Source organism: Centroberyx gerrardi, chromosome 5 (assembly GCF_048128805.1).
Source record: "Centroberyx gerrardi isolate f3 chromosome 5, fCenGer3.hap1.cur.20231027, whole genome shotgun sequence".
In the NCBI taxonomy this organism is placed as follows: domain Eukaryota; kingdom Metazoa; phylum Chordata; class Actinopteri; order Beryciformes; family Berycidae; genus Centroberyx; species Centroberyx gerrardi.
The window spans coordinates 24,977,090-24,999,125 of NC_136001.1; the positions used below are offsets into that span (position 1 = coordinate 24,977,090).

Consider the following 22,036-nt stretch of genomic DNA (forward strand, 5'->3'; position numbering starts at 1 on the left):
TAATGTACGGAAGAGGATTGCGGTCACGTGTGAAAAATGTATTTGAGTTCTGAGATTAAAGTCAGAATTATGAGTTTAAAGTCAGAATTCTGAGAATAAAGTCGGAATTCTGAGATTAAAGTCAGAATTATAAGAATAAAGTCTGAATCTCAGAATTCTGACTTTAAAGTCAGAAAGTTTAAAGTCAGAATTCTGAGAAAAAAGTCAGAACTTTGTTTCTCAGAATTCTGAGATTAATTTTTGAGTTCTGAGATTAATCTCAGAACTCAAAAATTGTTTTCATATATGGCCCTTGTTCTCTTCTCTATTAATGTTTACATTAGTACGCTGGAAAAAAAATACACAAGACGATCGTTTTATTTTGAAAATTAAGACCGGAAGACAATTTTTTTTCACTCTGTCTGGCTTGACACTCGTGGAGGAGGAGCAGTATTCCTCCAAGTTTGGAAATGTCTTCTCTTAAGTTTTACATTACCAGTGATTTTGGACTTTTTTGTTGTGTGCTAACCTGGTACAAACCGTTGAAAAACCTGCTGTAATTGTTTGCTGAAACAATACAAATAAGATGTTCATGTGTGTCAGAAACGTTGCTAGAGCTGTTGTTTCTGAGCGAAAAGCTGTTAAAATGTTTTCATCTTGGACACCGACAACATCCAGAAACAATGCAGGCAGTTAGCTAACGGCTCTCCCTGGTGAGAGCTGCACACTAAAAACGAATGCTTCATGTACACTTTCTCGCGGAGAGGGTTACGATATGGTCTTTTTTCTTTAATCTTCAAGTGGCATGTTTATTCCCACCATCTTCATTTTTTCACGGTTGTCATGATGTAACCCAGTGTGAATTCATACGCCGTTCCGCTATACCGGGGGACAAGGCTGGACATCGACCTTGTCATAACAGTTCTTCTCAGGATGTGTCACGGTACATGATGCTGCCACCGCCTTTTTTCTCGGAGGCACATGGGGTGAGTAGGTTAAATCAAATGCTCTGATAAAGGTTTCGTCTCAGTGACCCCCACCTGAGATTTTTTTTTAGGTCTGTCTATGCTATGGGTGAAGAGATACCACTGGAGAGAATGAAACATCTGATCAGATTAGATTTCACTATGGTTTCATTCACAAACCATAGTGAAATTAAACTAATGTTTATTTTCTTGGGGACTCCCAGGAACCCCTTCAAGTACCCCTGGGGGTCCCTGGACCCTAGTTTGGGAACCAGTATTCTGATTTATTTGTACCATAAATATGTAATCAGGCCTATAACAGGAACTGAACTATAGCCTAATTGTTTGGGTTTGGAGAGATGCCCATGTGTATGCATGTCTATAATCTGTCTATAAGCTGTCAGTTGATAGGATCATTAAGCCTTCATCAGTAAATATCAACACATTACATAATTTATGCTGTGTGTCCCCTTTTCCAATATCAGGGTCTGTCCAGTTTCCATGTAGTTCACCATGACCACAGTGGGAAATCAGCTGAGCTGAGTTTTCAGATGATGGATGGTTTGTTTTCCTTTCTAAATACATCAGCAACAAACAACACAACCCAGATTTTGGACAAATTTGTAATTTCTATGCATAGATGAGGCAAACTATTCTAAAGTACATATAACTTCATGAGAGGTAAATATTATTTGGTTATACAGTAAGTCCAATGTTGTACACCCAAAGACTATCTGAAGAGCAGAATATAATAGCAATAATTTTATAATCAAAATACATGATGTGGAGTGCTGTCCTAGAGATGTGTACATGTTGAATGAACTAGTGAATGTACAACCACAATGTTGTGGTATTGTTGCCATTTTCAGCCTCTGTTACAACACCTCACAGGTACAGTGGAAAAGTATGGGCCCATGGTGTTTTCTGCTGAGGAGGGGCCCATCTCCTCTGCAGCTCCTGCTGGCCCATGGGGAAACTCCATTTACACCTCGTTTAGCTTCATGTCAAACATCTTGCACCGCAGAGGCCGCAGAAGCAGCCTCACCAGGTACAACCCTGGCCGCACTCTGCCTCAGGTATGTCTGCATTTTTGCTACTTTTAAATAATGCTTTCCTATATTTTTGCACAGATTGAAGAGGTGGGTTTGTGGCGTCAGTGTTGAGTGTTTGCGGAGCATGTAGACATAAAGTGGTAATTCATGAGATTCATGGTTGTTTTTTTTTGGTGTTTTTTTGATAGTGATAAGCGCTCATTGCTGTTGTGGTTTTGCTTCCCAGAGATCACCTGTCAATCAAACAGTGTGTCCAGTTCTGTGACGTCTTTTTCTTTGGATTTTCTGTTGATGAAGTTTGAGTTTCTGTAGGTGGCGCTCTTTTTTTTGTCTAGCCATGGTGGCTATCACTGCTCATACTAACTACCCAGTTCTTCTATTTATTCCAAATGAGCCGCTGTTGCAGCTTCCATAAATGTAAAATGGATAATTTTCTGTGCACCAGAGGATTTTTCCCGGGAAAGTCCTACTCGATACCGTGTGTTTGAAACAGCAAATGTAAAAGCTTTCATGAACAATAGGTTGAATCACTTGTGTTATATCAATTGACAATAGAAAGTAGCAAAATGGAAATTTATTTGTATAAAAAAATTCTTACTTTAAACATCTTGAAACAGTCCCTTTCAGATACTTTTTCACGGGATTACATGACCCAGAAGGATTTGATTGAAAGGAATGAGTTACAAAATGTCTTTGTGTTGAATATTTCTGCAGGTTCAGAGTGTGGCAAATCCATCAGCATTTGGAGTCAAATTTCACAAGTGTGCACAGGTACATCAATATGATTGTTTGGATTTCAGCCTATTTCTGCTAAATGTGCTCAATCAGTTATTCTGCTAATGTACATGTTGAAGAATGAATCCTCTATATCCTCTGGGCCCTAGGTGAAGCTCGACACTGATCCCCCCCAACTGGCATTCTTCCTGCTAATCCACAACATGGGCCCAGTGGGTGGCACCAACCTGTCCCAGGTGGCTGTCAGGGACTCCATTTCTGGGATTGTACCCCTAAAGACTGATGGCAAGGTGGTGGAAACGGGCTACCAGACTTTTGCCATTGATTCACTACCTGGTAAGTCTGGGAGGATTTTTTTTAAAAATATGATTGTAGCCCAAACATGTCCAGTTGTAATTGTTGTTGAATTAAAATATTAAGATTTGTGCTATGCTGCATCTTCAATAAATAACATATTTAATTTTTCAGCTGGATCCCAAGTTGTTGTGAATTATACTGCTCACATCAAAAGTCATAAGAGTGAAGTCCTGGACCTTCCAGCTTTTCTCACCTTCTCTAATGCCTCACAGGTATTGTTTGCTGCCCTGTTTCCCCTCCTTTTAAAATGAAAGACAACCCTTATCTGCAACAAGATATAATCTACAGTAGTTGTGTATCATAAAATTTTTAACAAAACAACTTCCTTGAACCAAAATAATTAGCTATGTTCTTAATTTCACAAAATGAATATTCACAATTTGTAGGTATATAAGGACTTTTCCTGTGTCTTCTACTCTAGAGTTTTGTTTTCTTGCCTCCACAGAATGATGTTAGTATGTTTGGTCCACTAATGGCTAATCTAACCTTGAGGGTGAATTCCACTGACAGGGTAAGTGGTGGGCACTTACCAAACACTTTTGTACAGTTCCTTTACTGGAAACACACTTGTAGCTTTAAGTAAAGCATCACATCTTTGCTCTTGTAGTGTTTTTAATGGAGGGCTGATATTCCTATCCGGTATTCCCGATTCAGCATGTTCATGAGACTGATTCCTAACAGATGCGTTTGCCATCTTTTAATGGGGAGTTTGAATGATGTTTCTGTCCTCCATTTTTAGATTTATCCAAATCATGGTGTCCATTTTGCTGGACTTGTTGGTGGTTTCTTTGTTACTTTGGTGTTGCTGTCCCTGGGGTTTCTGGCCATGAACCTGATAGGTCCCAGAACCAGGCTGAACCTTCTTCAGCAAAGGGTATTACAAATTCTCACATTTATGCATTTCCATTTAGTTAATATAAAGAAGGAACTGTTATTGAAACCTCCTTTAATTCTTAATGACACGTTTATACTGTATTTGTCGACTTAACTATTATAAGGCTCTTCTTGATGATTATCTGTAAAAACAAAAATCTTGATCCTTGTCCATTATCACCAGTCTATATGCAGTACACGATAATTTGTAAAACAAAAGTTTTCAACGTTATTTCTTTCCCATAAGCATACTTAATGTAATTCTTGAGTGAATGTTATAATATTTCATATTATAATATTTTTGTTTAAGGTTTTATGTTTTAGTTCATGTATATTGTGCATATATATTTGCTTGCCTCAGAAAAAAAGGGGCGATTCAGACCCAGAGTATGCAGATTGCAACATGAGTGAGACAGCCAAAGACGAGGCAGCGTTTGAAGACAAGATGGTGGACATCATGGTGCTGGAGGATCCCCAGAACATGTACCAGGCTCTGGAGAAGTGAGTAGACCAGCCCATAGTGAATTAAGCAAAACTATCCATGCATCAATTGCATAGGATCCTGTGGCTAAAGTAACATCTGCTTCCCTTGTAGTTTATTTTTCCGCCTTCTCCATAGTAATACATACTATGGGTAACCACCACATCTTGAAGTAAGTTTTAATTTATTTCCTTTCCCTGCTTATTCCTTATCAGGGTCACTGGGGGCTAAAGTCTATCTCAGCATACATGGGGTGGAAGGCAGGGAAACACCCTGGACAGGCCGCCAGTTTATCACAGGGCTAAACACATAGACACACACTCACATTCATACCTGTGGTCCAATGCAGAGTATATAATATTCAGTGTATTATAGTCATAAATGTCAACATTATTATCAAATCCACCAGGGACAATAAACGTCACACAATTTCTATATCTGAACCAAAACCTGTATGTTCACCCTGCTAACTCCTCATTTCCTCCCTGCCAGCCTTGAGATGTCCAGCCTGCTGCGTGCCACCACCAACCTGGAGGCCACCCGGGTTCAGATCTACAAGGACCTGATGGCCTCCCTGCTGGGAAGCCTGCGGTCCCGGGGCCAGACCAGCGCCCAGGCCCAGCAGAGGCTGCTCAGTGTGCTCCATGGCCAGCTGCTGGGCATGGAGGGCCGGCTGAAGGAGGAGCGGGGGGCCCGCATGGCGGCCCTGGCTGGCCAGTGTAACCTGGAGACTCGGGAGGAAATGGAGCTGGAGCACCGCAGGGAAGCTGCTGAGAAGGCCAGGGCCGAGCTGCTGTGTCAGCATGCAGACCAACAGGTAATAATAATATTTATTTGTATAAATATTCAAATGGGAACCCACCTTACCTATCAAGGTTTTTGCCCATGAAATATTGGGGTAAAAACGTGCTGGAAGTTATATAGAAATTGGTTATAATAAATAGGCCTCTAATAATGATATCATTACCACCCTATAAATCACAGCACACGGATGGGATGCATCTTTACAGCTCAGAAGAGTAGTAATTCCTAGTTATTTGTCAATAGATTAGGTATAAAAAGGAATGTTTTTTCTTTTTGCAAAAAACCTGCATTGAGATATTCCTGATTTTGTAGTTTGTTGGTTTACCACTCTCTTTAAAATGCTACCATCAAACTGTCAGTTCTGTCTTTTTCAAATGTCACCTAGACATTGTTCTAATTGTCTGTTCCCAGGAGCTCCTTCAGTTCAGTGTTCTCCTGGAGAAGCAGCACAAGCTGAACCAGAGCCAGCTCCAGCGCTCCCTGCTCGTCCGACACGAAGAAGCCTCGGCCAAAGTCCAGAGACAGATCATAGAGTGGCGCCGGGTGGAGCTCCACAAGATCTTCTCTGAGGAACTGGAGGAGGCCACCAGGATGGGCGAGCTGGAGAAGACCACAGCCAAGAGTCTTCAGCATGATTACTTCACCTGCCAAGTAAGTTAAGAAAGTAGTGCCACATTAGAATTTTTTTTTTATTGATATTGGATTTATATTTGACGCTTTCGTTATGTTATGTATTCTTTGTCTTTGTTTTATTATATGCATGGTAAACCAGCCTGACTTGAGCAAAGTACAGGCTTGGATGAAATGTATTAAACAAAAGTAATAATAATAATAATAATAATAATAGTAATAAAGTGCCACATTAGAATTGACCATTTGAGTGTCATGCTTGGTGAATGAATGAATGGAGGCAGAAATTAGTGCAAGTTGTATTGGTTGTGTTAATTTAACTTCACATACAAGGTAATGATATCCAGAGGTGGCATCTGCAAAGATACTGAACAGAGAATGTGAAATGTAAAAGTACAGCTTTTCACACATATTTCACCTCAAATGTTTGCATTACAATTCTAATATCTTTATTTTCAGCAAAAAAGTTGTACAACAGGACATGCAGCACACAATACAGTATATGATCTACAGGTAGCAATAGATGCACAGCTTATTTTGACACATAACCTGTGGCATTTGGCATGTGAAGTCAGGATGGCACTTAAAAAATGAAAATATTTAAATATTCTTCTCCTTTCTGTCCAGGATCAGCTAGAGGAGGTGCTGGACGTGGTCCAAGCCAATCAGCGTCATGTGCTGGCCGAACGCCATGCACAGAGGAAGTTCCTGGTGCACAGCCTCCACAGCCTCAAGAGCCTGATTTCTGACACCTTCTCCAGCAACTCCAGCAGTTTGGACCACTGGTTCACTCACATCAGGAGGTCGGTTCCTATTGTAGTATCAATACCTAGACACATCATGGTATCATCACTTGATAATTTAATTTTACATCTAGCTGCACTTTACAATAGGAGAAAAGTAAATTGCATAATACTTTCGCATGGGCTTTCTTTCTCAGTGGTAGTAGTAGAGTTGTTGTGTCAACTCACATCTTCGTAATCACTACTTCAGATGGTAGAATTAATGCCACTCCCACATAAAAGTGTGTTATTGCCATCAATCTTATAATACCACCATCTAAAAAAAAGTAAAACTGCCAAAACTTGAGAGCAAACATAATTGCATCAACCCAGTAATGAGGTATGGGTGACCGTTCAGCCCCATAGGCTACTTTAAACTCTTAATTATTCTTAACTCTATCCAAAATAAGAAAAGCCTTAAGAGGAATGCTCAAAATGCTAGACAGAAAAGAAAAGAATGCTTTACTGACACTGGACACTTGACAAATTTTATTTAATTAAAGACAGTGAAAGTACATCAGGTGAAATACATGTAAAGCAAAGTAAACATGTATAAATTACCAGAAATCTAAAACAGTGGAAATGGAGAAGTGCCATTTTCGTCCCAAACACAGTCAATCAAGATTTCCTGGGTGTATGGACAACAGACCTGTATGTTAACCCGGCATGCTGTCCTCTTGTCCACCAGAGGGAGCACAGTGCCTGCAGAGCAGATAGACCCGCTCCAGGACAAGGCCCAGAAAGAGCTGGTGATGGTGAGGCAGAGACTGGATGAGGCGCTGAGCCAAGAGAGGAGAGCCATGCACTGTGGCCTCATTAAGAAGAGGAGGGAGCTCATCTCTGACATGGTGAGGAGATCATGCACATGAAGGGGATACAGCTAGCTAGCCAACTAGGTGGTGAACACTGAGGCATGTCTGTGATTGTTGCTGCAGTGCATTGTTGCTCTGATCGATGAACGTCGGTGCAACATGGTAAGTCTAGAAAGAAGCCCTTGCTCTTTTATTCTGAGGGACTGCCAAAACTTGATGTTTATCATTGGTGTTTTAGATAACTTAAAACTTTTCTACTATCAAACTCCATTGTAACTCCGTTGGAAACATGACGTCACATTGTCTATGTTTGGCCAGTTATATGCAGGAAAAGAAAATCCCACTACCAAACAACAAAATGGACCCAGAAATACTAATAGCTGTTTTTCAACAGTGTTAAAGTGTTTTAGGGTGGATTTTTCCTTTGAGATTACTCTTAAAGGCTTTGATAGTAGTTACTTTAAATTAAAATTTAAATTTTTAACATTAGGTGTCAATTATTTTTTATATATGGTGGATATCTCATTTTGGACACCATAAGGAATCTTTGGTCCAGAATAATTAGTACATTTTTTGAGGTTGAGTAAAGATGAGTGTTAATGATGATAATGATAATGATGATGATTCTCAATAATATATCACCATAATCCAACCCAGCTTCCTACTCTCTCCAGCTGCAGGGCCACAGGCAGAGGCAGAGGGATCTGTCGGGCCTGTCTAGGGGCTTGGAGGAAAGGGTGGAGGTGGCCCAGCACCTGCACTGCTGGCAGAACCTACTGACGGCCCAGAGCCTGGAGCTGGCCGAGCTCATCAACAACCTGGATGAGGAGGCTGCCGCTGACATCCGCAAGGTGCCGCACTAACCGCACACCTCAGGCACATTCACCACGCACACCTGTCTTGTTAGGTCCTAATCACTGTGAAAGACGCATACAAACTCACACACATCTAATATTGAGCTGTTTGTTTCACTCCCTATCTCCATCCTCCACCTGTTCCATAGGTGACCATGCGTGTGATCCAGAGTGCCATGGCAGAGGTCAAGGCCATCCAGCCTTCTGCATCCCAGGCCCTGCTCGCCCTCTGGCCCCCTGGGGCTCCACGCTCTCTGCTCCAGATGGAACCAGAGTCTGGGCCAGGACAGGGCCAGGGACAAGGGTCCAGCGCTCTCCTCCAGGCCCAGGAGAGGCTGCACCAGGAAGGCAAGGCAGCCGTACGCACCCTCAGGTGCACCAGGGAGGCTCTGCAGGTAGCCATGGAGAGAGAGCTGCAGCAGCAGACGGAGCTCAGGGCCCATGGCCGAGCTTTCTTCAGGTCAGTGATGCATTGATTTATTTCAGTGGATCAAATAAAGCATTTACAAGTGTGTGTGTGTGTGTGTGTGTGTGTGTGTGTGTGTGTGTGTGTGTGTGTGTCATGGTTCCCACTGGTTATGGAATTTGTGGAATATCATTCAATTTTGAGAGGTGTATTCCAGGCAGGGAAAGCTGCAGAATTTGATAAATTCAGGGAATATCAGGGAATTTTACAGGAATATACTAGAATGTTTTTCACAAGTTGTTTCACATAGTTCATAGTATTAGTAAGTCCCAACTGTAGTGGAAACCAGACCTCACCCCTTTAGAGCTTTTCTGAGCTGAAAAACAGTATCAACAAACCAGGAAAAATGTTTTCAGGTCGTGGAAGTGAAATGTTTTCTTCCATGGCTACGGTTGTGTTTATCTGTTGGTCTTCTTTTTCTCTTTCTGTCCTAGGCGTTTGTGCTCTTCCCAGCTGACCCTGTCAGAAGATGACAGGCTGAGGATGAAACTGGAGTTCCAGAAGTGTCTCTCTGTGATGGACCGCTGCCTGGTGCTGCCCCACGCCGTCTGCAGAGCCAAACTCCACACCGCCCTGGCTGCCTGGAGGAAGGAGCATGAGCAGCAGATGGAGAACACATACACAGAGGTGAGAAACTAACCACACATTATTGAATTCAGTTTCCATGTATTCATTTGGAACTTTATGGGCTTAAATTGAAGTGGTACAGCACATACACAGGTGCCCTCTAGTGGTGTAAGAGAAACTAGAGGACATATTTGGATCGCCTTCCTAATGTTGAGTTACACCTCCTTTGGCGCAATCCTTGTGTCAGTTGTCTCAAGGCTTAAAAACCTTCTTTAACCTGTCTTGACCCCTCTTTTTTAATGAAAACAATAAGGGCCTGAATTTACCTCATCAGTCTATTTCATTAAAAAAGCAGGTGGGAGTAGCAGGTTGCACACTTTGTACTGTATTTTCTGATGAAAGACTGACAGAATTATGAGCTTCTTTCTATAAGACACTGCTATTATTGAACTGTGTACAATGTTGATACATGTTGGAGATGGGAACATGAGAAACAGTGATCAAAGTACATAACACACACATTTTCTCCTTAGTGTGGTGCTGGGAACAAGAAGAACCGCCATGTTCAAGATCCACAGGAGATTATGCATGTGTGGAGGATAATTTAGCATTAGAGCTACCATTAGAGACAGTTGGCAGCATTTGGTTTTTTTTCTCTCTCTCCATTTGTTCTCTAGCTGTTATAAAATGTTCCTTTTGGGAGAGATGCCTCTATGTCCACTTCCTTTTCTCTATGCTAACTTTGATTATGTAAAAACATTTCCTTTCTAAATCTCATCAAGATGCACAAACACTTCTGTAGCTAATTTCAAGGGAGGAATTCACCACCACTTGAATTAAACCACTGCAGGAGATAATGGGGTATTTAATGTTTTCTCAAACTAATGAGAGTGGAGAATGGTGACCGCCAATGTAGCCCACATTGTGATCAGCATCAGTTGTGAGGCAGCAGGATGAGTGCACATTGTTATTCAGAGATAATAAAGGGCTCCACAGAGTGGTTTCATTTTTAATCACATCATCACAGCATGCTGTGGAGTCATTTTCCCAACCACCTCAAAGACATTATGGTTTTTACAGAAGAAGCCGCAATCCAAGGGGAAATCCAGTGAGGCCAGACAGAAAGCAGACACATCTGAGCTGCTCCTCTTCCAGAAGAGACTAGAGGACAGGATCCAACTGTTTGAGAAGGAGAAGGAGATGGAGAGCAGCACCATGGACAAGGTGAAGAAGAGATGGAAAGATGGAGGGAAAAGCTCTTTTGTCACTCCAGACAATTACTGTTACTATAACTCATTTTTAAATGCAGTGAATGATTGATTAGTAACACGGGACTAGTGTATTAGTCTTGATTATACATCACACTCTTCCGCTAAGCACATATAGGTCTACACCAGCTACATTTTTGCAGTTGTAAGAACCAGCAAATAGCTGTGTGTGTGCAAGAGTTCAGTGTCTAAATTGCATTGATGTGGTTCTAGGTTATATAAGATGACTACAACTCATCCATCCTTATTTTGCCAGGTCTTGGAGGAGATGCGGAGGGAGAGAGAGGATGAACTGCGCTCTCAGGCAGACAGCCTGGCAATGCAGATGGCTGCCATCCACTACCAGAAGGCTGAGAGGAGGACCAAGGTCTTAGAGACCTCCAGAGCCATGCTCACCCTGCACAGCCTGCTCACCCAGCAGCTCAGAGAGGCAAAGAGCCTAGAGAGACAAGACATGGCCCAGAGCATACAGAGCCACTGCATGGTAGGAAATAGTTGACTCCAAGTGGACCTTTTTGTTGTTACACTGCAAAAATGTTTTGCGGGCTGCACACGGGCTTTGAGGCATATAACCAATAAGGTTGAGACTAAAGCATGATTCTCAGAAAGTTTCCATTCTCCTGTCTCTTCTGAGATGACACAATTGCTTCACTTAGCCTCCTTTGCACTGGAACCAATGTATTGCTGTATGAAACTGAAGACAGTTTTTTTTTACTTGTAATATCCAGACTTTATAGAAGTTGCTATAATGCACTTACATGCATAACGGTGACTCGTCAAAACAACACAATAACCATAATTATAAGGTTGAAGCAGAGTTTGAGGTATTTTTTTTCTTCTTTAATGTGACTTAATGTGAAGATTAAAAACATGCACATCCCAATGTTAAACATGTGCTGGACAGAATATAAAACATGGAACAAATTTATAGTCGGCATACTAAAAGCTGAAAGATGTCTAATGTAGAGCACTGAGCTCAAAATAGAGTTTATACACCTAATTTCTACACCTTGGGAGCAGCTTTCAGTTTCCAGACTCTACTTTTGTTCTGTCTTTAATTTGACTCGTGCCACAGGGACTGGAGGAAGCAGACCAGCAGCTTCAGAAGGAGAGGACAGAGTTAGACTGCCTGGAAACAGCTCAGCCCAGAGACAAGTCAAATAGAGCAAACCCAGAGGACTCTGATGAAGAGGAGGAGGATGGAAAGGAGGAGAGACTGTTTCAGGTGCAACGAGATTGCAGGATGGCCATCATCCTCCAGCAGGCGCTCTACAAGTGTGAGCAGGTCATCACACTGCTGACTGAGAGGTGGGCTTTCATGTCAGTCTGATCTCAGGAGGAATGAGGAATTACTGTAAAAGCTTTTGATTAATACAGATTAGTAATTTTTGCAAATGGCTTCAAAGTTTCAACTGTCTGTGCCGCTTCTAGGTTGCAAGACTCGACCACAAACAGCCAAGCCATGGAGGATTTGAAGGAACAACTGGAGCTCAAGAGACTGTATGCAAACTGTGACCAGGTCTGACTTTGTCCAAGTGGCTTTTTCTGATGTGACTTTTAATAAATAAATACATTAATATCAAGGAAAAATAAAGGGACAGTCTTATGTGTGTGTGCATGCAAGTGGAGGAAGACAACATCCGTATTAGTGATGGTGCGATGTCTGTCTCTTCTCCAGCACTGTGTCTGCTCTTGTGGCCCCCATGTCATGTTGTTATATGATAATCTCTCTTCATCCCAGGACCTGGAGTTTGCGTCTCGGCTAGTGAAGCAGAGTCAGGTGTCTGCTGAGGTTTTCCTGGAGGCCCTGCGTCTGCTCCTCCCCACCCTGCCTGAATCTGAACTCCTCTCCATCATCGACGCCCTCTGCCCCAAACAGCCCCTTGTTTCATCCTCTGCAGAGCAGGACCACTCAGGGTAAGAACCTGATTCAGGATTTGTATAGTGGGAAACATTCTCCATTCCTCCAGATCTGCGTTCAGAAAGTCCTAAGAGTGGTGAGTAAGAGGTGAGTATTACTGTTTAGTGTAGCAAGTATAAATATAGTATACTTTTCTTTGTAGGGGATAGTTTCTGCCATTATGTTATCATACCTATGCTGCAAGCTTTAACACACATCTGATTTTTAATGAAGTCTTGTGCATAAACGGCGCACAGTACTGAGGCATATTGTGTCAGAAGACTTGGCTGTCTTGACAGTGTGCTTGTCATGGCCAAGAGGAAATTTGCACACAAATAGATTCATCTTGCACAAATGTATTGTTTTCGGACTGGGAAATCTGTACATCTGTCAAACTGAACCATGTGTTGCTGACAGAACTTTTTTTAGATTCTCTGTTGAAATGTACCCACATGCCAAGTCCAAACCCCCACATCTAGCACTTGGAGGAGTTTGCACCCCACAGCAGATGTTTAGCATTTCGTCTGTCAGCAGTTGAGAGCTGTACCAGGATTTACCTGTCTGTAAACGGTGGCTGCACTTTGTTTTATATTTTGAAAAAACATGGTCACACACAAGAAACTAATTTATTTTGTCTCTCTGATGAATTGGGTCATGTTATACAATTTGAACTACCTACCACACAATGTAAATTATACATCACAGACATTACTCTTTAATTGAACACTGCCAAGATTGTCTATCCCTTTTTTTAGAACAATAAGGACATTTCATCAAACCACTCATCAGCATACAGGATCTGGCTGGTTCTTCCAACTCTCAAACCAGTCTTGAGTTTGCATAATAATTTTGTTTGAACTTGAATGTGAATTAGCCAACTCTATGAAAGCCATTGTCATGCCATGGTATCCAAGTTTCCTTTGTGGGATTTTTCAAGTTTTTTTTAAAGAAAGTCATAGAACAACTTGGATGTTGTTGAACCCTTTTGCCCTAAGTAAGCAGACACAGTTCAATAGTTCTGTAATTTAAAAAGGTAGTTTTCTAAGTGAAGACACTGATTATATACAGGCAGGGTCTGCCATCTCCAATCATTCTCTTAAATTCAAATAGCAAGTATCGTCTGTATGTGGTCCCGCAAGGGTCAATTTCCCTGATCCAAGATAGAGAGGAATCATTTTACTCATCATCATTTAATTTCCATCTCCTCCTGATACGTTGGCTCGGTCTGTGGAACACTTACTGTCAAGGTCTGGCCCATGCTGAGTTTGGATGACACTGCTGATGAATAATGCCCCATGTATTACATCCCCTTGGACCTGAGCTGTCTAGCCAAAGGACAAAGGAATGAAAAAGCTCAACTGGAACAATATGGAAGATCTGTTTTTTTTTTAGCTCTTTGGTCTCTGCCAGGTGTAGGGATATTCTGCCACATTATGTATAGACTCATAATGGAGGTCTGTACAGTATGCTAGGTATACAGCAACCCTGAGGACTGTACCATATTGACAAAAAAACATTTTTTTTTTTTATTTGTTTGTTTTTTATCAAACATTGTGTAGGTTAAGGTGTAAAACCCCTACTCAAAAGGATATAGGTTAGTGGTTCTAGGAAGTGTGGGGCAGAGGAAGAAGGCAACAACAGTCCAGAAGTTTGGTTCAGAGCTCTGATTTCTGGTTTACTTGGCATTCAAACCATATACAATGTAAGGCCAGAGTTAGCCCAAAAACAAAGAAAGACAGTGACACAGTGAAACTTACGCCGACAGTAATTCCCCCAGCCCTCAGCCTGTCACACCCCACCGCCACAGCTTTAAATACAAACTGGTCAGTATCATTCATATTCGCAGCAGGACTGCCACCAAAAGTACAAATGGCTATAAACCATTTTGACATACAAGCAAGTAGTTTTAAAATAATAGTTTACCCAAATTTAAATTTGGTTATTATCTACTCACCCTCAGTCAGTTGAAACACTGGTGAATTTCGTATGTCAATATAACACAGCCAGAGTTTGCCAGTGCTGCTCCACAGCAGCTTTCTCCAAAACAGCTGGAGTGAATGAAGACCATTTCTTTTGAGTTCCAAAAAAGGGCAAAAAATGACCATACAATTAATCCAAAAAGCATAATCCAAGTGTTCTGAAGCCAAAGGATTGCACTGTGGGTCCAAAAGTCCAATATTTACCTCATTATCGTTATTATTATAGATTCTGTACTGTGGAACAAGTCACATCAATAGCAAGCAGATACTGTCGGAAATATTGTAATTACAGGTAGAGTGCGCTTGAACGACCCAATGAAGTGACTAATACAAATGGGAAAATAAAATTTTCCATGATACCCAAGATGCCAAGATGTGACATTCTAACTCTTTACCTTTAGCCAATAAACTTATTGAAGTATCTATTACAAAACTGATGTGAATATTCTCCTCATTCTGCCGTTGCAGCACAAAGTAGCTCTGTGCCACTTTGGTTTCTAAAATAGTCACCAAAAAAGCTACTTTTGTTTCAGGTCGAGTTGTATTTATGACTGTAAAACTCGGAAGTACGAGCTGAGGAGCACATGACAGCATCAAGACTCACTGTAGGGTAACCAGAGCTGTGAGTGGGGAAAATCAAGGTGATAATGAGGTAAATGTTGGACTTTTGGACCCACAGTGCAATTGTTTGGCTTCAGAACTCTTGGATTATGCTTTTGGAGTGATTTTATGGGCATATTTTGCTCTTTTTGTAACTCTAAAGATAATGGTCCCCATTCTCTCCAGTTGTTTTGGTGAAGACAGCTAGCTCACTGTTTGTTATGTTTATATACGAACTTCACCAGTGTTTCAACTGACATGAGGGTAATAACAAAATTTTCATTTTTGGATGAACTATTCCTTTTAGCTTCACAGTTACACAATGTTCAAGTAGCATTTTTCCATAAAATGATTACTGGGCTGGCAGGAAAAGAAAAGAAAACAAATGCACAAAAACTCAAAACCCATTTCTTCCCCCCCCCCCCCCCCCCCCCCCCCACCCCCACCCCCCCCCTCTCATCCGGACACACTTGGCACAGTGCAATTGGAAACACTGGGGTGTAGTTAGGCAGCACTCGCGTGCGCGCGTGCGTGATTGGGCCGCCCCCTCACCAGGAAGAGGACCTCAGAGAAAACTGATTAATGGTAGGAAAATAAACTTGGAAGAGAGGGAATCTGGTACTGTAACAAAAGTTAGGAATAAAGTATTTGCATTAATCAACTAAACTGGATCATTGTTTAGTGGATAACTAAAAAAAAACACCAGAATATAACCAAGGATGGTGGGGACAGAGTGAGTGTTGGGGGGCTTTCTACCTGATTTGTGAGGGAGTGCATGTAGCTCCCTCACACATTGCAACACATGTGGACACCTATTTTGTCATAATTCATTCATTTGAAAAAATGTCCAAAATGTTCATGATGATGCTTATAAATATAATGAAGGATTCTCTGTCCATGCAACATGATTTGTAGACCAGGGGTACTGCACACCACTGCAGTTCCTTGTTTTGGGGGCCATCTGGAGTAACTTTCCCCTTGATGAAAAATTACAGGCTCATGTGATGTCGAAATTGCAGTATTCTGTTTTGCTACTTTCACTTTTATTTATTTCTGAAATTGGCATTGTCTTCAGAAGCTGTTTATGATTACCAGGCTCACTACACATTGATTTATTTTTGACCAGGTGTCCCGGGGGGTTGAGTATAACTCTTCTGGTCAAACTAAGGGAAGACATGGTGCATAGGAATGTGCCAAGCAACACTGTGGACCGAGACAGGTGAGCTCAAGATAACAAACTATGTTATAGCTGCTTTATTTAACTGTCTCTAGCAGTGGGGTGAGTTGTATGTGAAGGTTGCCGCTCCATTGCCGATTCCTCTCTATCTCAAAATAATGATTCTGTGTTTATAATATCCTAAAGGTGGATCTTTCTATTTCATGGTGCACCAACACCACTGACAAATCCTTTTTTAAGTGAAATATCCCTTTCATCAGAGGAATTACATGACTGAGCTGCAGTGACCACATGCATGAGGTAAGCACTTTGACACAGTCCCACTAACAACGTCTCCTTTGTCCTCCCAATCTCCCAGACTCCAGGAGAAGAGGCAAAGTTTGATGGAAAAACTGTTCCCCAGTCCTCGTCTCCAGGCTCCAAGAGACATTGCACCGGTGCTGGTTGAGGAGAAGGGAAAGGAAGACGTTATTACCAACGTACAACAGCCCATTCATAAATCAGCCATGACATGCCATGGAACTACAGCCACACAGCAGCACCATGACACTCCAAGAGAAGGGGTAGAGGAGGCTTCTTCCAGCTCTGCCAGCACCGCACTGGGCATCCCATTCCCTGCTACCGGGGAAAGGGTGTTTGTGTTTCGGGTTCCACCAGAGTCACATGACAACATGGACGCCACCAGGAGAAAGAGGAAGAGGAACTTCCTCAATCTGAAGAAGGGCTCAGTGGCTCCAACAAGCCTACCTTGAGATTTACAAACATTGCCTTATGCTATACGTTTGCATAATGATGGTACTTAATGATGGTATAATAATACTGAGGTCCAACATGAAGAAATAGTTTTGATATGTAGCCACAAAATTTAGGATATTTGCTGTACTTTTCAAGTTTTATGTAGCCACTGACTTTGTTTCTAAGGCCCTGACACACCAAACCGACTTCAAAGAACCAGCGGCGACGAAGGCCGACTGTTGCGTCGCCTCACGTCGCCTGCGTCTGGTCCAAAAAGTTGCACTTGAACACACCGCAAAGACTACACCTGTCGGCCAACTAGCACGTACGTTCTGCGCCTGCGTGAGGGGAAATAACTCTCCATACCTTATGTCTGATAAGAAGTTGCAAATGGCACTGGCGTTGTCAGCCCTTGGTCTTTTGGTTGTGGAAGAAGAAAGGAAGAGGCGGAGGCGAAAAATAAGGAGAAACCGCACTAAATGGGTGAAATCATGAATAACGTTACTCCAGCGACAGGCTCAAGGGGCTTTCCCGAACCTGTGTCGAGAGCTGGAGATAAATGAAACCTCTGATTTTAAAAATTTCGCTCGGCTCTTTCCTGTTCAGTTCCACATGTTGAAGGAATTTATCAGTCCAATCATCCAGAGGCAAAACACGAACTACCAATCAGAGTGATCTCTCTCACCGACGGCTCCGACGCCGATTCAACATGCTCAATCGGCCGAAAAGACGCCGACAGGGTCCGACTAGTGCCAACGGTGCGGGACACACTGCAAAAACTAGGGACACCGACGCTTACCGACGGCTCGACATTGCCCGACGGCCGACCGTCGGCCTGGTGTGTCAGGGCCTTTAAGTGAAGGCAGCTGACTTTAACTGTTTTCAGAGTTGTTCCTTTGCTCATTAGTTCAAATTAGTTTATAGGCAGAATGATTTGTAAGGCCACACGAGTGGTTGACATGTCTGTTGTAGTGTCAGACAAACAGATGCATGGCGTCAACATGCTCCCCCCTGCCCTGCAATCTTTGGTCTATTCAATCAAATGTTTGTGGATTGTATTTTAATCCAGTGTTCACACAAGTCATTATTCCTCCATGCCTCTTTCTTGAACAGACAACATCTTTTGAATGGGGAAAAGGTCCACTAAGCTACGGATCAGATTTCAATAGGCTAGATCTCTTTGATTTGTGGGGGAAGGACAGACTAACCCTCTCTTCACAAAAATCACTATAGTATTAAATAGTCTATGGCAGGGGTTCCCAAGCTTTCATGCCAACGACTCCCATGTATTTATTTCCAAGGTGTTTTGTGGTTGAATATGAGAACTGTATACCTGTCTACACTCTAGGTGTACAGGTATACAACATGTAGCCAAATACATTCATACATTCTTTCATTGTGCAATATTTCCAAAAATATTGTGAAATAAACTATATCAGATGTTGCTCGGGACCCCCTACAATTCCTCCTGGGGGCCGGACTCCCGTTGAGAAAGCTGCTCTACAGGGCGAACATTGCTGAAATTACCTTGTCATTTGGTAGAGACAGGATATTGCTTTTGGCTGTGCTATCACCAAGGAGGAAACCCATGGCATTTCTAAGCTGCATGAAAACAGCATTAACGCGCTCTCCTCTCCAAGGCGCAGCGGGCCCCAACTGTTTTCCTCTGCCTTTGCTGCGCTCGGCAACGTCATCGTCTATCTTTTCTTTTTTTGGGCCACTCCAACCTTAAAACGGCAGCAAAGCGTCCACTTCACGATTTGAACGACTGCGGACTGTCCAAGCCACTGGAACCTGTCCTGACCGGCAACCAGAGTATCCGAAATGAGGCTGGGACTTGCCACCGTCGTGTGTTTCTTCAGCTTTCTGCGGCTGTCTGACTGCGCGCCACCGACCTGCTACTCCAGAGCGCTCGACTTGAGCAAAGAAATAATGACTTTGCTGGATAAAATACATAATTATCATCGCACGGTGAGCAGTTCCACATCGATTGCATTTATAACTTATGCGAGGCTTTTTAAACTGGCGCTCTGCTTTGCCTAATGATCATGTTTGTTGGATTGCAGAAAACTTGTGCCGAGGTCCTGCCTACGATCTTCATTGATGTTCATGTAAGTTTACAGCAACCGGATAATACACGTGATGTAAATAGTGCATTGTCTAAGCCGTGGTTCCCAAGGTGGGGTCCGGGCCCCCCTAGGGGTCCTGGAAGGGGTTCCAGATGGTCCCCTGTAAATGAGAAATAGTTTAATTTCACTTGAATTCAAAAAATTTTTTGAAATCATGGGTTTCACTCTCCCTACTGTTGTCTTCCCACACATTGTGTAGAGTTAATTCAATATATAGGCTATTTTCCTGTATTGGGGTTCCTGGGACAAAACCTTATCTAATGAAGCTCTGTGGCCTAATGTGTGTCAATTTGGGGGCTTGTGACATGAAGATGAGTAGCCTATATAAGTATATTAAATAAATCAAATGATTTCCCTTGACCTATACCCAGCCTTAACACATTTACTGAAACTGATGACACTGAGATAATACAATGTTTGGACCTCATGACAACACATGACATCCAACTGTTAGTGGAAAGGTCAATCAACAAAACCTCTTTAAAGTAATCCAGAATCATTCTGTAGATGATAGTACAGTGTAAATGTTTCTTGTTGTTAGGTGTTCATACTCAGAGATGTTGCTCTGTCTTTGTAGAACTCCTGCATCATAACCAAGCTCCGTGACTTCCTCTACGTGGTGCTGAACCATCCTAACCAGCACTGCAAAGAGCGTCCCAGAATGATCCTGCTGAAACAGAAAGTCCAGAACTTGTACACCATCATCATCAAAGTCTGTTATCGGGTAAGACCCTCTTAAAAGGCCACAGCACTCTTGACCTTCAGGTTCTGTTTTCAGACGTGCAAAGCTTGACCTGCTTCTTGTTTTTTTTGCAGGACCTTGTGTTTTTCACAGATGACTGCGAGGCCATTGATACCGGACACAGTAGCCCTCGCTACGGAGAGGACAGGCTGCAGCTCCTGCAAGAGGAGAGATGAGCAAAACACGGAACAGACGCACACATGTCAATGACAATCACACAAATACGCATACCAGCAAAATGTAGAATGGTAAAGTAGGCCTATATGTACAAGCAGTCAAACACAGCAGCTTACACTATGTTAGATGCAGCTATGGTGGTAGCAAAACATGCAGTGCTGTTTCAACTCTTACCTAGTTGAGCTTGTGTTATTGGCAAAGTTGGAGACCCATGTTAGTCGGCATGTGTGGTTACATTCCATCAAGGAGTGGAGAACTTTCCACAGGAAATTTGCTGAATGCCAGCCATGCCGATGAAAACCTTGAAATAATAAACCAATAAGCGATGCTTGTGAGCCTGGCTTAACTGCTGCTTACTTACCAGGGCTGATCAAAGGTTCCTGTATCATTAAGAGAAATATGTTGTGTTGCCATAACCCCTGGTCTCACTAAGATGTCTTAAAGGAGTACTATACAGCATTTTGTAAACATTTGACATTTTAACATGGTGTTTGAGAATGCTATGTGAGAAACGGATGGCTTTATATTGCATTACTTTCTCACATTTCCGTCCAAAAAAAAAAAGTGTGTGTAATTTGTTTTTAAGTTTGTTTTAAACCTGAGAATTTGTGACAGGGTGTTTATACCGGAGACAGCCAAAAAAAATGTTTTCATTGCCTCATGCAATGATGCAAATAGAAATCATGCAGCCCTCACTGTCACAAACATCTTGAAACATTCATACTTTTCAGTAGTTCAGATCTTTGACCCCTTGGCATATTGAACATCCTGTAACATCTTGTGCCAATGTGTTTTTTGTGTATACTCTTTTGTACCTATGTGTTATGACTCTTTGTATATCTTACATTATGTAATAAAACCCCTCTTTCATATTGTGCGTTTGTTTTTTATGTATTTATTGATTTGCTGTTTAAAATTATTTTAAAAATCTGACACAGTGGCTTCTGGGAAATACTACTGAGACTTTACAGAACTGGTCCATGCCCTAATCTGATTCAGTATGGTGCCCTCTTTTGAAAACTTGACTCAATTCAGGATATTTTTCACTCATATTTAGAGCCTGTAAAATGGTTGTTTATATTTGTAATGTTTGTCAAGACTGGAGAAAAATACAAGGGTTAAGAAAGTCACAAAAAATGTATATTTTCTCCACAACCTAAAACAAACTGTCAGTTCTATCTTTAACATGTGATTGATGGACTGTAGGTGGGGAATTTAGCTTTACACAAACCACATTCCCCTCTTTCTTATTTCCAACAGAAAAAATACCTTGACATGTTAATCCTTCCGATGTATAGCTCAGGAACAGCCTGTAGCTTTGTGGTCTTCACTTTGGCATCACACATCTGTGCCCCATTTAGGGCTTCTTAGTACACTGATAAATAATGGCACAATTACCATTTGTTTTAGTAATATAGTTGCAATGCTGTGATTTAGGAGCAATGGGCAAACAGCAGGGACAGGTCCACCTTCTTGTGCAGGATTTTATTCATGGCCTCTGCTGCCCTCTGCTGGCAGGATTCTTCATCCGTCCATCCATCCATGAAGGTAGATCCCCTCAGTGCAACAGGTGCTAGTGAACATTAGCTAATACACCGCTATTAAATGGACATTTTATTATAATAAAGATATATTTGAATGATTCTGTGATTGGGGGGTCGTTAGGACCTTAACACTTTTACAAAATTAACTTTGATTTTTCTTTTTTTCAACATTGCATCACAGAAAGGAGATGTTTTACCTACAGAGAAATGTATTTTTCCATCTCAGGCTGAGATGTTTTACCTGAAATGTGCTGTTTTGCTCATCCCTGTTACCAACACTTAGGTCACTGTCTGAATATAATTTTAAAACATTTTTCAAATATGGCTTAAAATGGTAAATAAATATTTTAAATATTTGTCATGCATCTTGTATATTCCATGTAGAGCCATATTCCATGTTTTTACCAATTTTTTATCCTATGGGAAAA

The 22,036-nt window shown here is 41.8% G+C and overlaps 2 protein-coding genes across 2 annotated transcripts; both read left to right on the forward strand.

Annotated features, from left to right (window-relative positions):
• The first annotated feature begins 478 nt into the window (after positions 1–478).
• LOC139907952 (limbin-like) lies at positions 479–17,495 on the forward strand. Its single transcript, XM_071894482.2, has 23 exons — positions 479–965; positions 1,430–1,505; positions 1,836–2,020; positions 2,711–2,767; positions 2,881–3,067; positions 3,200–3,300; positions 3,534–3,599; positions 3,828–3,962; positions 4,323–4,462; positions 4,935–5,259; positions 5,658–5,897; positions 6,504–6,679; positions 7,347–7,506; positions 8,145–8,321; positions 8,474–8,784; positions 9,225–9,417; positions 10,438–10,581; positions 10,882–11,109; positions 11,701–11,933; positions 12,057–12,144; positions 12,367–12,542; positions 16,231–16,323; positions 16,640–17,495. The coding sequence occupies exons 1-23, from the start codon at positions 717–719 to the stop codon at positions 17,031–17,033; spliced, it is 4,134 nt and encodes a 1,377-aa protein (XP_071750583.2). The 5' UTR covers positions 479–716; the 3' UTR covers positions 17,034–17,495.
• Positions 17,496–17,538: 43 nt separating this feature from the next.
• LOC139907950 (cytokine-like protein 1) lies at positions 17,539–20,928 on the forward strand. The gene is made up of 4 exons (XM_071894480.2): positions 17,539–18,987; positions 19,083–19,127; positions 19,723–19,869; positions 19,962–20,928. Exons 1-4 carry the CDS (start codon positions 18,841–18,843, stop codon positions 20,061–20,063), a joined length of 441 nt encoding a protein of 146 aa, XP_071750581.1. The 5' UTR covers positions 17,539–18,840; the 3' UTR covers positions 20,064–20,928.
• Positions 20,929–22,036: the final 1,108 nt, after the last annotated feature.